The sequence below is a fragment of the Spermophilus citellus genome, assembly GCF_964194105.1.
Source record: "Spermophilus citellus genome assembly, chromosome: 1".
Classification (NCBI taxonomy): Eukaryota; Metazoa; Chordata; class Mammalia; order Rodentia; family Sciuridae; genus Spermophilus; species Spermophilus citellus.
The window spans coordinates 189,737,518-189,750,895 of NC_138182.1; the positions used below are offsets into that span (position 1 = coordinate 189,737,518).

At 36.2% G+C, this 13,378-nt stretch overlaps 1 protein-coding gene across 2 annotated transcripts in view; it reads right to left on the minus strand.

Annotated features, from left to right (window-relative positions):
• Positions 1-13,378, minus strand: part of LOC308650662 (protocadherin beta-2-like) — a 39,073-nt gene continuing 25,695 nt past the window's right edge. Inside the window, exon 2 of one of the 2 annotated variants that reach the window (XM_081296843.1) lies at positions 1-2,301. In XM_081296843.1, coding sequence (XP_081152969.1) covers positions 154-2,301 — 2,148 coding nt within the window. In that variant the 3' untranslated portion in view covers positions 1-153. The remainder of the gene's footprint in view (positions 2,302-13,378) is intronic. The other variant, XM_081296844.1, reaches the window with a different exon arrangement.

Consider the following 13,378-nt stretch of genomic DNA (forward strand, 5'->3'; position numbering starts at 1 on the left):
GGAAGGAGAGAAGAAAAGAGGGGAGGGAGGATTGGGGAGGGGAGGGGATGGGAAGATAGAAGAGCAGAGGAGAGGAGAGGCATAAACGGGCAAAGCAATAAAAACAGAACTTTGTACAAATTGAGACCAGACTCAGTGGATTCTTCTTGATATTTAACTGAATTCAAAATTATTCCTGAAACTGGGATTTTCGTCACTTTCTGTCTCCACACCTTGAGCAAGGAAATTGGGGATAATGGGCTTAGGAACTTTGAATTCGCTGGTGCCTGAGCCGCCCATCAAACACACTTCATATTGGTAGCTCTGAGACAGGGTACCCATACCACTAACATCCACCAGGTGACCCGGAAAGTGGCCCTCAGGCATAGAACAGACACCCAGCGGCACCGCCCTGCGCCTCCTGCACAGCCTCACCACCGCGAACACCAGCACAGAGAAGAGGAAGAGAGACGACACAGAGGCCAAGGCGATGACCAAGTAGACAGTGAGCAAGTCCTCCTGCGCGCGCTCGGGCGCCACTTCCGGGAGCGGCAGGTAGGGCTGGGAGAAGCCATCCACCAACAGCACGTGCAGCGTGACGCTGGCAGACAGCGGAGGCTCGCCATTGTCCTTGACCAGCACCACCAGCCTGTGCCTGGCCGCGTCGCGCTCACTCAGCAGCCTGGCGGTGCGCACCTCGCCATTGTGCGCCCACACGCCAAACAGCCCTGGCTCCGTGGCCTTGAGCAGCTGGTATGACAGCCAGGCGTTCTGGCCCGAGTCTCTGTCCACCGCCACCACCTTGGTAACCAGGTAGCCCTGCTCTGCCGCCCTGGGCACCAGCTCAGTGCAGGGCGCAGAGGCATTCTGCATTGGGTACAGCACGAAGGGCGAGTTGTCATTGTCGTCCAGCACCACCACTCGCACCAGCGCCTGGCTGCTGAGCGCGGGCGAGCCTTGGTCTGTGGCGCCCACGCGGAACTCGAACGCCTGCAGGGCCTCGAAGTCCAGCGCCCTCAGCGCGAACAGCTGCCCATTGTCTGCATTGATAGAGACCAGCGAGGCGAGGGGCAGGTGTGAGTCCTGGGTTGGAAGCAGGGAGTAAGTGATCTGGGCATTAGTGCCTGAGTCTCTGTCTGTGGCGTTGACACTGCCTATGTGCAGAGCGGGCTGGTTGTTCTCGTGCACCAACAGCGTGTATGACGTTTGGGAGAAAGCAGGGGCATTGTCATTGACGTCAGAAACGAGGATTATTATGCTGTGCTCAGTTTTCAGTCTGGGTGTCCCCATGTCACTAACAGTGATGGTGACATTATACTCAGACCTGGTCTCCCTGTCCAGGGCTGTGTTTGTCACCAGAGTGTAAAAGTTCTCTACAGACGGTTTCAGGAAGAAAGGAAGATCATCTGGGATAGAGCACACTATTCTTCCGTTGTCTCCAGAGTCAGAATCTGAAACACTGAATATGGCAATTATGGTTTCCTGCAAGTTTTCTGGTATTTGATTGATAAGTGTGGACATGGTCAGTTCTGGAGGGTTGTCATTCAAGTCTATCACTTGGATAAGAACCACAGAACTTGCAGAAAGGCCCCCACCATCTGTTGCCTGAATATTTATAGTGTAAGTCTGAACTGATTCAAAATCCAGCTTTTGTGTTAAAAGGAGTTCTCCCGATTTTGCATTTATTTGAAAGGTTTTGCGAATATCTTCAGAGGCTTGGAAAAATGCATAAGATATTTGTCCATAAACTCCAATATCTAAATCCCTGGCAGAGACAGTAGCAACGTGGGATCCAATGGGGCTGTTTTCTGGAACCCGCACCTCATAGAGTACTTTTGTAAACTCAGGGGCATTGTCATTGATGTCCAAGATTTCAATGAGGACCAGGGCAGTACCAGACCTTGGTGGAGTACCGCCATCCAGCGCTGTAAGAGTTAACCTGAGTTCGGGCTGTTCCTCTCGATCCAGTGCTTTATCCAACACCAGTTGTGGCAATATGCCATCAGTACTGTCTTGTATTGTAAGATGAAAGTAGAAATTGGGGCTGATTGTGTAATTTTGGAGACTATTGCTTCCTACATCTAAGTCCTGGGCACGTTCTATTAGGAAAGTGGTTCCGGGTGTGGTACTTTCTGAAATTTTCAAAAATATTTCTTTGTCTAGGAAGACTGGAAAATGATCATTTATGTCCCTAATCTGTAGCTCAGCCTGAAAAAACTGCAAGGGATTTTCCAATAACACCTGGAAAGGTAATACACAGGGCTCTGTAGAACCACATAACTCCTCTCGGTCCAGCTTCTCATTTAAAAATAAATCCCCTGTCTGCCTATCAAACTGTAAACTCAGTTTTTTCCCTTTGGAGACAACCCGGGGACCCCGCACAATCAGTTCTTCTACTTCCAGCCCCAAGTCTTTTAATAAATTGGCCACAAAAAAGCCACTCTCCATTTCCTCAGCCACCGAATAGCGCCTACTCTCAGAACCAGCCAGAGTCATGCCCAGCAAGACAAAAAATATCAGGACTTGCCTTTGTTCCAGAAGGAGTTCCTTTCTCTCTCTGGTTTCCATTGCTTTCTGGTCTCTCAGCAAACCCGTAGTCGCTGACTCTTCTCTCACAAATATCTTGTTAATATTGAGATAAGTGAACAATCCTAGGGCCTCGATTTCCCGGAACCACCGCCTTAGAAAGCCTCCTCCTCCTGCTTGCTTCTTTATCTGAATATCTGGCTAAACCCGCCGTCATCGGTTGGCTTTTGTTCCTTCTACTTCTAAGGCTACAGCGCCACCCCGCGTTCTTTCCGAGCATTTTCTCCAAAACTAAGAAAATCAAAATTCTTTCATCCAGATTGATGACTAAAATTGAGTATTTTTGTTTAGTGTCTTCCAATTTACCAATGTCTTATTCACATTTTGAAAGGCTTTCATTGCATCTAAAATTACGTGGAAAGCATTGACATATTACTTTAGTTTCCTTGCAGATCCATGTAGCTATGGAAAAAAGATCTACTTTAGAAACTGAGTGACCTCAGTCCTAGGATGCAGTAGAAAGAAGACTTTGATTAGAAAGTTCCCAGTTTTTATAAGAATTTGTGTATCCACACATCTGTATGATGATTAGGTTACCATCCTCACACTCAAATCCAAATGAAAAATATCAAGATTCAAGAAAAGCACAGAATTCAATGAGAATGTTCTGGTGTACAATGAAATATTCTTTATTATATTTCTTGAATAGCTCCCAATTCTCATTTCCCTGAAGTTTGATATGAGTGAGCTACATGAAAATCTCATGTAGTCAGTTTTTCTTGTGAATATGATAACATTTTAATTTTTATTTCTAACAGATTAAGAGCATTTTATAACTTTGATTCAGTATTGAATCTAGCAAAATTAATAATTCCATATCAAAAACCCAGCAAAGCTATGTGCAGTGGTGTACACCTGTAATCTCAGTGACTTGAGAGAATGAGGCAGGAGAATGGCAAGTTCAAAGCCAGCCTCAGCAGTGAGGCCTTAAAAAACTCAGTGAGACTCCATCTCTCAATACAATATTAAAAAAAGGCTATGGATGTGGCTCAGTGATTGAATCACTGTGTTCAATCTCTAGCACACACACATACAAAATGTCTTTAAAGAAATGTTCCAAACAAGGTACATTTCTTAGGTTTTTAAAGTTACCATCTTGTTGTGTCTTAAAATAGTATATGGTAAAAAGAATGAGTTATCAAGCCAGACCTCAGACTTGATAACCACAGAGAGACATAAAGGAAACTAAATGCATACTGCTTAAGGAAGCCAATCTGAGGGTCTTGTGGATGTGTCTGAGTGGTAGAGCACTTTGGTGAGGACCTGAGTTCAATCCCCAGCACTGCACAAAATATAATAAAGTTCACCAATCAGAAAAGACTGTGTACTGAATTATTCCAACTACATGAGTTTCTAGTAAAAACGAAAATATAGAGAATTAGAAAGATCTGTGGTTGCCAGGGGCAGAGGGTTGGAGGAATAAAGAGAGAAAATACAAGTGATTTTTAGGGCAATGAAACTTTATTATGCTGTAATGGTAGATACAAGATATTACATATTTGTAAAAACTCACAGAATAGTACATCATCAAAAAGTCAACCCTAATATAAATTATTAACTTTAGTTTATAAGGCATCAACATTTGTTCATACTTAAAATAAATATGTAATACTAAGGCAAGATTAGTTATGATAGGGAAAACTAAGTGGGAAAGATAAGGTAAATAGGAATGTAATACTATCTGCCCAATTATCTGTAAAACCTAAAATTGCTCTAAAATAGTTTTTATAATAATTTAAATTCTTTACCAAGAAAAAATTAAAATATAAACAATAAACACAACTCTACCCTCCATCCAAACAAAATAATTATTTATATTTTGACATATTTGCTGTTCTTCCTTTTTTTCTACATGCAACTTTTTGATTATTAATTTGAAAGTTACTTGTAGATATTATGATTCTTCTAAATATTCAGCAAGTATTTTCTAGGTATAAAGACACCCACAAAATCACAATGCTACTAACATACCTAAGAAAATTAATAACAATTCTACATGATTTTAAGTCCAGACCCTATTAAATCTCACTAAATATCCTTCCATTATCCTCTTCCAGTTTTCTTTAACTTTGATAAAAATCACATTCATTGTTGAGTTCCTTTTACAAATGCACTATTTTCTTAGTCACTTGTTGTAAAGAATGTCTCAGAAACTCTTTAAACCAAATTGTATAATTTTATTAGGCGTTAGGTCTATTTACTATAGAATATTCTCCCACCTCTGTGATACTAAATTTTTTGAAGTGTCCAGACTAATTTTTCTTTTGGGATAGCCTATATCCTGAATTTGTTAGTTTCATAATGTCATTTAACTTGTTCCTCTATGCCTTGTATTTTAGAAGACTGAAAGGATGACTTCTTTGTACTAGAGATTTGACCCACAGGTGCTTTAATCAGTGAGCTACCTCCCCAGCCCTTTTTATATTTTATTTTGAGATAGAGTCTTGCTAAGTTGCTTATGGCCTCAGTATATGGATATTTATTAAATGTAACAATGCATAACATTTAAAAAGCTCTCATTTTCTGTAAAATATTGGAAAATAATAGGTTCCTTTTGTTAACATTTAGAAATCAGATACCTACTTCTATCCTGTTGGAATTATTTGTTTATTTTTTATTTATTGGTTATTTTTAGTTGTACATGACAGTAGAATATATTTTGATATAATTATATGAGCATGGAATGTATCTTATTCTAGTTAGCACCCTATTCTTCTGGATGTACATCACTGTGATGTTTTCATATATGTATATAGGAAAATTATGTCAGATTCATTTCATGACTATCATTTTATGATATTATAATAATAATTCAAAACATTTCAATTCATTTACCTTGAGCATTAAACACAATTAATCCAGGTGAAAAAATCCAAAAACCCCAGTCTTGAAAGACAACTCTTTATATGGGTTACAAAACTTTAAGATGGGTTATAATACTTTGATTACCTCATAAAGACAGATGATGACTGCTAGGTCACTCAAAATTTTACCTTTAACCTAGCATATGATTATTATTTGGGGGGAGTTTCTCTAAACTAAATAGTTATAATGAGTATAGGATAACATAAAGGAGAGGAAAATAGATGAGGAAGAAAATTACATAATCTAGCACCTTTCACAGTTGAAGGAAACTTAATATCTAAGAGACTTTAAGAAGAGGAAACAATACTCAAGAACATATTATGTTTTATTGTGCAGAAAGAACTTTTAAACTTTCCATGTTGAGTCATTGTTCTCACAATTCATTAGCTTTCACCTTTCTTTCTGTTTCAATGCTATTAATAAGTCTAGAAATAAAAAGGAAGTTTCCTTTTTTCAGAGATGATAGAACCAATACCAATATTTTTTATATATATTTATTTTTTAGTTTTTGGCGGATACAACATCTTTATTAGTATGTGGTGCTGAGGATTGAACCCAGCGCTGTACACATACCAAGTGAGAGCGCTACTGCTTGAGCCACATCCCCAGCCCAATACTAATATTTTATGTTTGTAGATGACTTCTAGCTTTTAATGCATTATTTTCCCAAAACTATTTAAAATAATTAATTTTTCTTAAATCTTGATGATATTCCTTTTTGAGTACCTTTTATAAATGCTCTTATTTTCTTAATATCCTTTTAATAAGAAATTATATATGTTAGAATTAGAATCTATATACTTATAAACCTAAATAAAATACTTATGCAGTTATATGATTTTAACATTATTGTGAGAGAATCTATTATATAATAAAGAATTACAGTATTATGTTTATTTTGTTTCACTTTACTTTTTATATAATTCTCAGTTAGTGACATTATCCTAGGAGTCACACTTCATAAAATCCCAACATTAAAATATATATACAAATAATTTTTTACCTATGAGAAAAATATTTTAAATCAGAAAATAAAAGCAAGTCACTGTAGTCTTACTACAAAACAAAATGATCAGTGATTTAAAAAGTAAATAAGAACACATTGTTTGAAGCTATATCATCTTAGCCTTGCCTCTATTTTTTGACTTAAGGATGATTTGGTTCTTTTGACTAGCACAAGATATAAATTATAAAAACAAAAAGAAAGAAGAGTTAAAGAGATTTATGTGTCTGCTTTCCCCTACCAAACATAATATCAAACAATATGGACATATGATCCACATTTCTAGCCCTCTTTCATAGGGAAAAATCTTTGGTTCTGCTCAATGGCTTTCAGCCTACAAGCTGCTTTTATTAACTCAGTTATCAAGTGGTAGAATAAAGAGGTATGTATGAACCTGTGGTGGCACTTACACAATGTGTTTTAGTCTTATTGAGGACACAAGCTTATTTGTTTTTCCATAACCTTTTAATGCAAATAGTTCATGAAGATAAAGTGAGCAGGATTTCAAAATAAAGTGATTTAAGCAGAGAATCCAGCAGAGAAAAATTAAGGTGGTATTGTTCTCTTCCCACAGCACATATGTAACTAATTATTTTCAAAGAGACAGCTACACAAGAATCTTGGCATTTTTTGTTTGTTCATTTGAGAATTGCATGGTATTCTTGTACAATTTGTTCTCTTGAAAATTTTTGACAGGGAATTTGCACAAATATTCAAATTCTCTCACTCTCCCTCCTTCCTTCTCACAATCTCTCCCTCCCCCTCCCTCTTTCTCTCTCCGTCCCTTCCTCCATAAATATATTACATAATGTATATGACCTTTTCCATCTTCTCTTTCATGGTTACAATAGGTAAAAAATTTCATCACAATCAATAAATTGGCCGAGGACCTGAAGAGACGCTTCTCAGAAGATGATGTACAATCAATCAACAAATACATGAAAAAATGTTCATCATCACTAGCAATGAGAGAAACGCAAATCAAAACCACTGTAAGATTTCATCTTACTCCAGTCAGAATGGTAGCTATTTATGAAGACAAACAACAATAAGTGTTGAAGGTACATTCATACACTGCTGGTGGGACTGCAAATTGGTGCAGCCAATATGGAAAGCAGTATGGAGATTCCTTGGAAAATTGGGAATGGAACCATGATTTGACCCAGCTGTCCCCCTCCCGGTCTACATCCAAAGAACTTAAAAACAGAATACTACAGGGACACAGCCACATCAATGTTTATAGCAGCACAATTCACAATAGCTAAACTGTGGAACCAACCTAGATGCCTTTCAGTAGATGAATGGATAAAAAAAGTGGCATATATACACAATGGAATATTACTCAACAGTAAAAGAGAATAAAATCATGACATTTGCAGGTAAATGGATGGAGTTAGAGAAGATAATGCTAAGTGAAGATAACCAATCCCCCCCCAAAAAAAAACAAATGCCGAATGTTTTCTTTGATATAAGGAGGCTGATTCATAGTGGGATAGGGTGAGGGAGCATGGGAGGAATAGATGAACTCTAGATAGGGCAGAGGGATGGGAGGGGGAAAGGAGGGGGCATGGGGTAATTAATGATGGTGGAATGTGATGATCATTATTATCCAAAGTACAGGTATGAAGACATGAATTGGTGTGAAATACATGAAAAATTGTGCTCTACATATGTAATAAGAATTATAATGCATTCTGCTGTCATATATAAATAAATAAAACTTTCATCAGGTTTAGGTAATCTAATAGATGATTGTATTTTTATGAAGACCACAATTGAATTTTCACTTTAAAAAGACAATATGGCTATGTGTTTGTTAACTATTAAACATACTATAAAAATAAATATATAATGAAGAAATTCAAAGACATGGAGAAAGCAAATATGTGGTGGGAGAAAGAAGCTTAAATATAAAGTTTAAATAATTTAGATGTGCTAAAGAAATATAATAATGCTCAAATGAGAAAATAATATGTATTATTCCATTGAGATATTTATTTGATAAGATATTTATTTGAAAAGGAATAGGCAGATATCAAAAGAATGCTGAGACTATAGTAATAAAAAAAGAGATGTTAAGTGAAGAGTCTGAAACTTTCCCTAGGGCCTGTCAAGATATGGCGAGTAAAGCTGAGCAAAACAAATGACCAATAGCAGCTGGAATCAGAGCATAGGGGACATTGGTGGCATCTCAGTGACCTTGACTATACCTTAAATTTATGATTGGTTAGATTACTAACTCTAAGAAATCTGCTGATTCTGATATTTTCCTGTCTTGAGATTACATGCTATAAACAGACAGAGTCTCAAGTCCTTGAGTAAATGAGATAATGGGAATACCTTCCAGACCTGCTACCATCTTGAAAACCAAATATTTATTTCTGCATCAAATATAACCTGAAGGGTAAGTTACCACTACTATCAAATGTTATCAGCCACACCAACACCATGCTCTCTACCTTGATTGAGCTACTTTTGTTTTCCTCATGCAAAACTTGGAACTTAAGGGCCTTACAATTCAGAAATGTCAGAGTAAACAGGTTCTTTGTGCTCATTTTGGTGCATATACTGTGACATCAGCAGTAAGTAGTTTGTTTAGAAGACAAATTCTTCTAAATCTGTCTGACACCATGTTGCTAAAGTATATGCACTCTGAGGTTGTGTTCTGAGGCTTTAAAAGTGGTAGGCAGTTTGGTGAAAAGGAACACATATTTATATGATGTTTCATTTATTTTGGATCCATATCTTTGGCAATTAGAATAATACTTATCTAGTCATTAACTACCTCTATTAAGGTTTGGAGGTGTATTTATACATTCAAGTGATATATTTTCCCTTCTGTTCTGGATCTGAAACTTGGAAAAATAGAAACTATGGCCTCAAGCCAGTTCCCTGGGATGCTCTTCATAATTATCAGGGATAGACTGTCTTTTACATTAAGGTGGTATAGTTCCCTGACTCTTTGATTTCAGAATCCATGATGTACATTAGTATTACTTTGGAATATATTGATCTAAGTAGTGGGTTTTTTATTACCAATATATATGTTTTATTTTAAAATGTCATTAAGTCTTCAGTACTCTCAGAAAATCCTTAAAGAAATGCCTATCATGTCTTACATCCAAATTTCAGAAAATGTGATTGCCAGAGGATTTTTTTCTAGTATTAGTACTTTATGGTACAACAAAGCAAAATCACTGACAACCCATAACTTTGGTGAAGACCAGTACAGATCTGGATATGTGCGGTGACCTGCCATTCAATATTTTTTATTATGGTTACTCAACTATTTCTTTCAATTGAGAAATTTGCCCATTACAGTTCAGGGTATTTCCTGATACCCATGTCCTGACATGTGAAAGATGGATATGGGAATTGGGATTCAAGATGTACTTATGAACACTGCTCTGTCTATATCCAAGTTCTGAACTTTGGTCCCTATAGGAATGCTCTATGGGATTTTTAAAAATAGAATTATAAGGTTATAAAGATATTTATATAAATACCCTATAAGAGGGTATTTATATCTGTGAATCTCAACTCGGAAAAATGCAACATGTTTTCCTTTAGTAACTGAAGTGCAGCATCAATGTCTCACTTGGTCTACCCAATGGATCCAATCTCTATTTAGTATCAAATCCTGAGTCTGTTGATTGACAATGCTCATATATCTTTAGAAATGTTAATTACCCTCTCTCCCCACCCTCAGTTTGCCCATTTTAGGCCCAAATTTCTGCTAAACAATCAATGAAGGAGCCACCCTCCAGTGCCTCTGGAACAGAATTCTAAGTCCAGTATTCTGAGTGGTACATGCTAAGTAAAATAGAAAGAATCAGACTTTGCCTTAGATTGAATTTTAAACATCCCATTATTCCTTCTAACACTTTCCAACAAATGTGGCCCTGAACAAAGACTGATCACACTAATCTTTTTTGTTACTTATGTCATCAGAATCTCAAGCTTCCAATACAACTCACACAGAAATATAATATGGTACATACAGCACTGTATTTACATACTGATTTAACCACCATCAAAGTCTGTAGTGTCATTGTATGACCTTAATTGGTGCTTCACATTCTCCAGAAAAATATATTTATGAAATGCAAATTTAAAAATGAAATATTTCGTATTTGTATATTTATTATTCAGTGTGCGTTGAATATGTATTTTTTCTCAGCAACCATTGTAAGTACATTAACTATTGACAAACAGGTCTTATTTGAAGCACATTCTTTTGTATTCTCTTTAGTTTTTCTAAATAATATTGGAGAATATTAAATATTGGTACAGGGAATAAAGGTAAAATTGTTTTTTGGTCTCTTACATGATATTTCCTTTTATGTATTGGAAATCTTGGGTTATTAATTGGTAAAGAATTAATTATTCTTGATAGTTAATAAATAAGGAACTTAGTAGAAATTAACAAATATAAATTTAGCTTTGAAATAATTAAGCTACACAGCAATTCATGAGATTTACAACTTACATAATGAAAGATACACGTAATTCTACAATTATTTTCCCTATAGTTTTATATCTGAATTTGATTTTTGTGTTATCACAGTCATCAAAATCATTAAGGAATTTTGTTTCAAATAAAAACTATATAATATCAATCAAGCAAATAAATACCTGAATTAAGTAGATGGAGACCAGTACTGCTAAAAAGTAGATTATCACAATGTGTCATGCTTCATTTATCAAATATCAAGAAAAACAAAAGATGATTTAAAATAAATGGCCTGAACTTATCTGAGAAGTTACAAGGCTATCATTTTATGGGTGGAATTCTTTGTGAAGCTTCAGAATATCTGCTCAAAGTTTTAGGGTAACATCTTTAGGAAGATCAAAAGAAAGGAGGCATGAGCTTTATTTTATTTTATTTTATTGCTTATGAATAAAGAGGATTTAAAAAAGAATACATAATCAAACAGAAAAAAAGGAAATGACTTGCAAGGTATTTTTTGTACTGGGGATTAAACTTATGGGCACTTGAATACTGAGCCACATCCCCAGTGCTATTTTGTACTTTATTTAGAGACAGGGTCTCACTGAGTTGCTTAGCACCTTGCTTTTGCTGAGGTTAGCTTTGAACTCTTGGTCCTGCCTCAGCCTCTGGAGCCAGTGAGATTACAAGCATGCACCATTGCACCAGACATGATTTGCTAGCTTCTAAACATTCCTCTGTGAGATTGATAGAAAGACAAAAATAGCTAAGCCACCAATAATTGTTGCTATCAGCAAACAATCAGGTATGCTTCAGAAAAAAAATTACTTAGAGCCATAAAATTATAATGACAATGGCTCAGAAAGATGATGTTTTTTCTCTACCTTGTATCCTGAATTCAAAAGCAAAAGTTCTATGGATAACTGTCTCCACTTACTGTCTTGTTTGAGCTTTTAAGTATCTAATTTCATTGGAGATAAAGTAACATGGCATGTATCTCTCTTTTCTCTTTCCTGTATTAGGTTGGCAAAATATGAATATCCTTAAAATTCAATGTAAAGAAAATTCTGGAAGGAAGAAACAAGGTATTTTCTTTTTATCCCAGAGTGCTAAGATTATGGTCCATAAAGAGAAAAGGGTTGTTTCTGCAAGTCCCAGGATGAAGCAGGTAACTGTCAACATGAACAATTCCATGGAATTGTCATCCAGTAGGATTGTCTTCAACATCTTCTGCATAAAGAAAAACATTTTTGAAACTATTTATGCTGTAATCTTCTGGCCATATAATTACATTGCCAGATAATTTTCTTGCACCCAATGGTTATGATACAGTAATATCAGTGGTAAAATGTTTCATTGGTGCTCTTTGGAAGTTGGATAATTCTGCAAGCCTGGAGAATTAGGCAAACCATTTCTTAATTATTTACTGAGACTAAATCTTCAGCCAAGATTTCAATAACAAGGTTGCTGAGGGACATGAATCTCAAGGATTATCACTGTCAAAATTTGGACCTTGGAGATCTTAAGTTAGTGTTGATATTTATCATTCTTTTCTGTGAGTATTAAACTTACCTTGGGTTGTTCTTCATTCAGCATTTTTTCCAGGAATGGAAAAATTACTTACTCCACTATGGTATCACACATTATTATAAGAATGAAAATTGAAACTGATTGCACAGATTCCAATGATGGAAAAAATCACTCAAGCTTCAAGCATGTGCCTGGTGTACATTATGAAACAGATTTTTATCAAAGTGGGCCTAGTTACAACAGACTCATATTTTTCTTAGAAAACAAAAAGAAATTTACAGGTAATACTTGGAAACAAAGAGGTCTTGCAAATCTAGTTTCTTATTTGGGAGCAATGGTTCTTCTCTGGGCTGGTCTGAACTCTTTGGAAATAGTCTGTTCTTTAATGTCCTCCTACCACTGTGTGGATGCTTCCCTTTCTGCTGCCAGCGCCAAATCTCAGTACTAACTCTGGCCACAGTTAGTAGCTTACCTTTTCCTGGACTAGTTGTACTACATTCAGGAAGAAAATGAAATATACCATTTGCCTTTTCTGCTATATTTTCTCTGGCAGTTTCCTGTATATTATCTGAATGTATTATTGCCTTTAATGAAGTATTTCAAAGTCCTGTAAACAGAGTAAGATCAACTTATGTTTTGTCCACATTCATTTAAAGAAAGCTCTAGTATGTGAGCTTTCTACTCATGTCAAGTCCCAGCACCTTTCAGATTTTGCTTTTATAAAATAGAACCTAAGGCAAATGCAGCCTTCTCCTCCTAACTTTTAGCTTGTAACACCACCAGGTGTCCAAACTGAAAATCTGAGATGTACAATGCTTTCCTGCAGAAACCCAAAATACTCATTTATGGGAGTGGAATTCTTACCTCCTGATAGTTGTAATTACTTTTCCCATTCTTAGCTTAGTTAATGTGAACGAAATATTTATTAATTGTTATTTATCTGTGCAATTTCATCTGAGATTAAC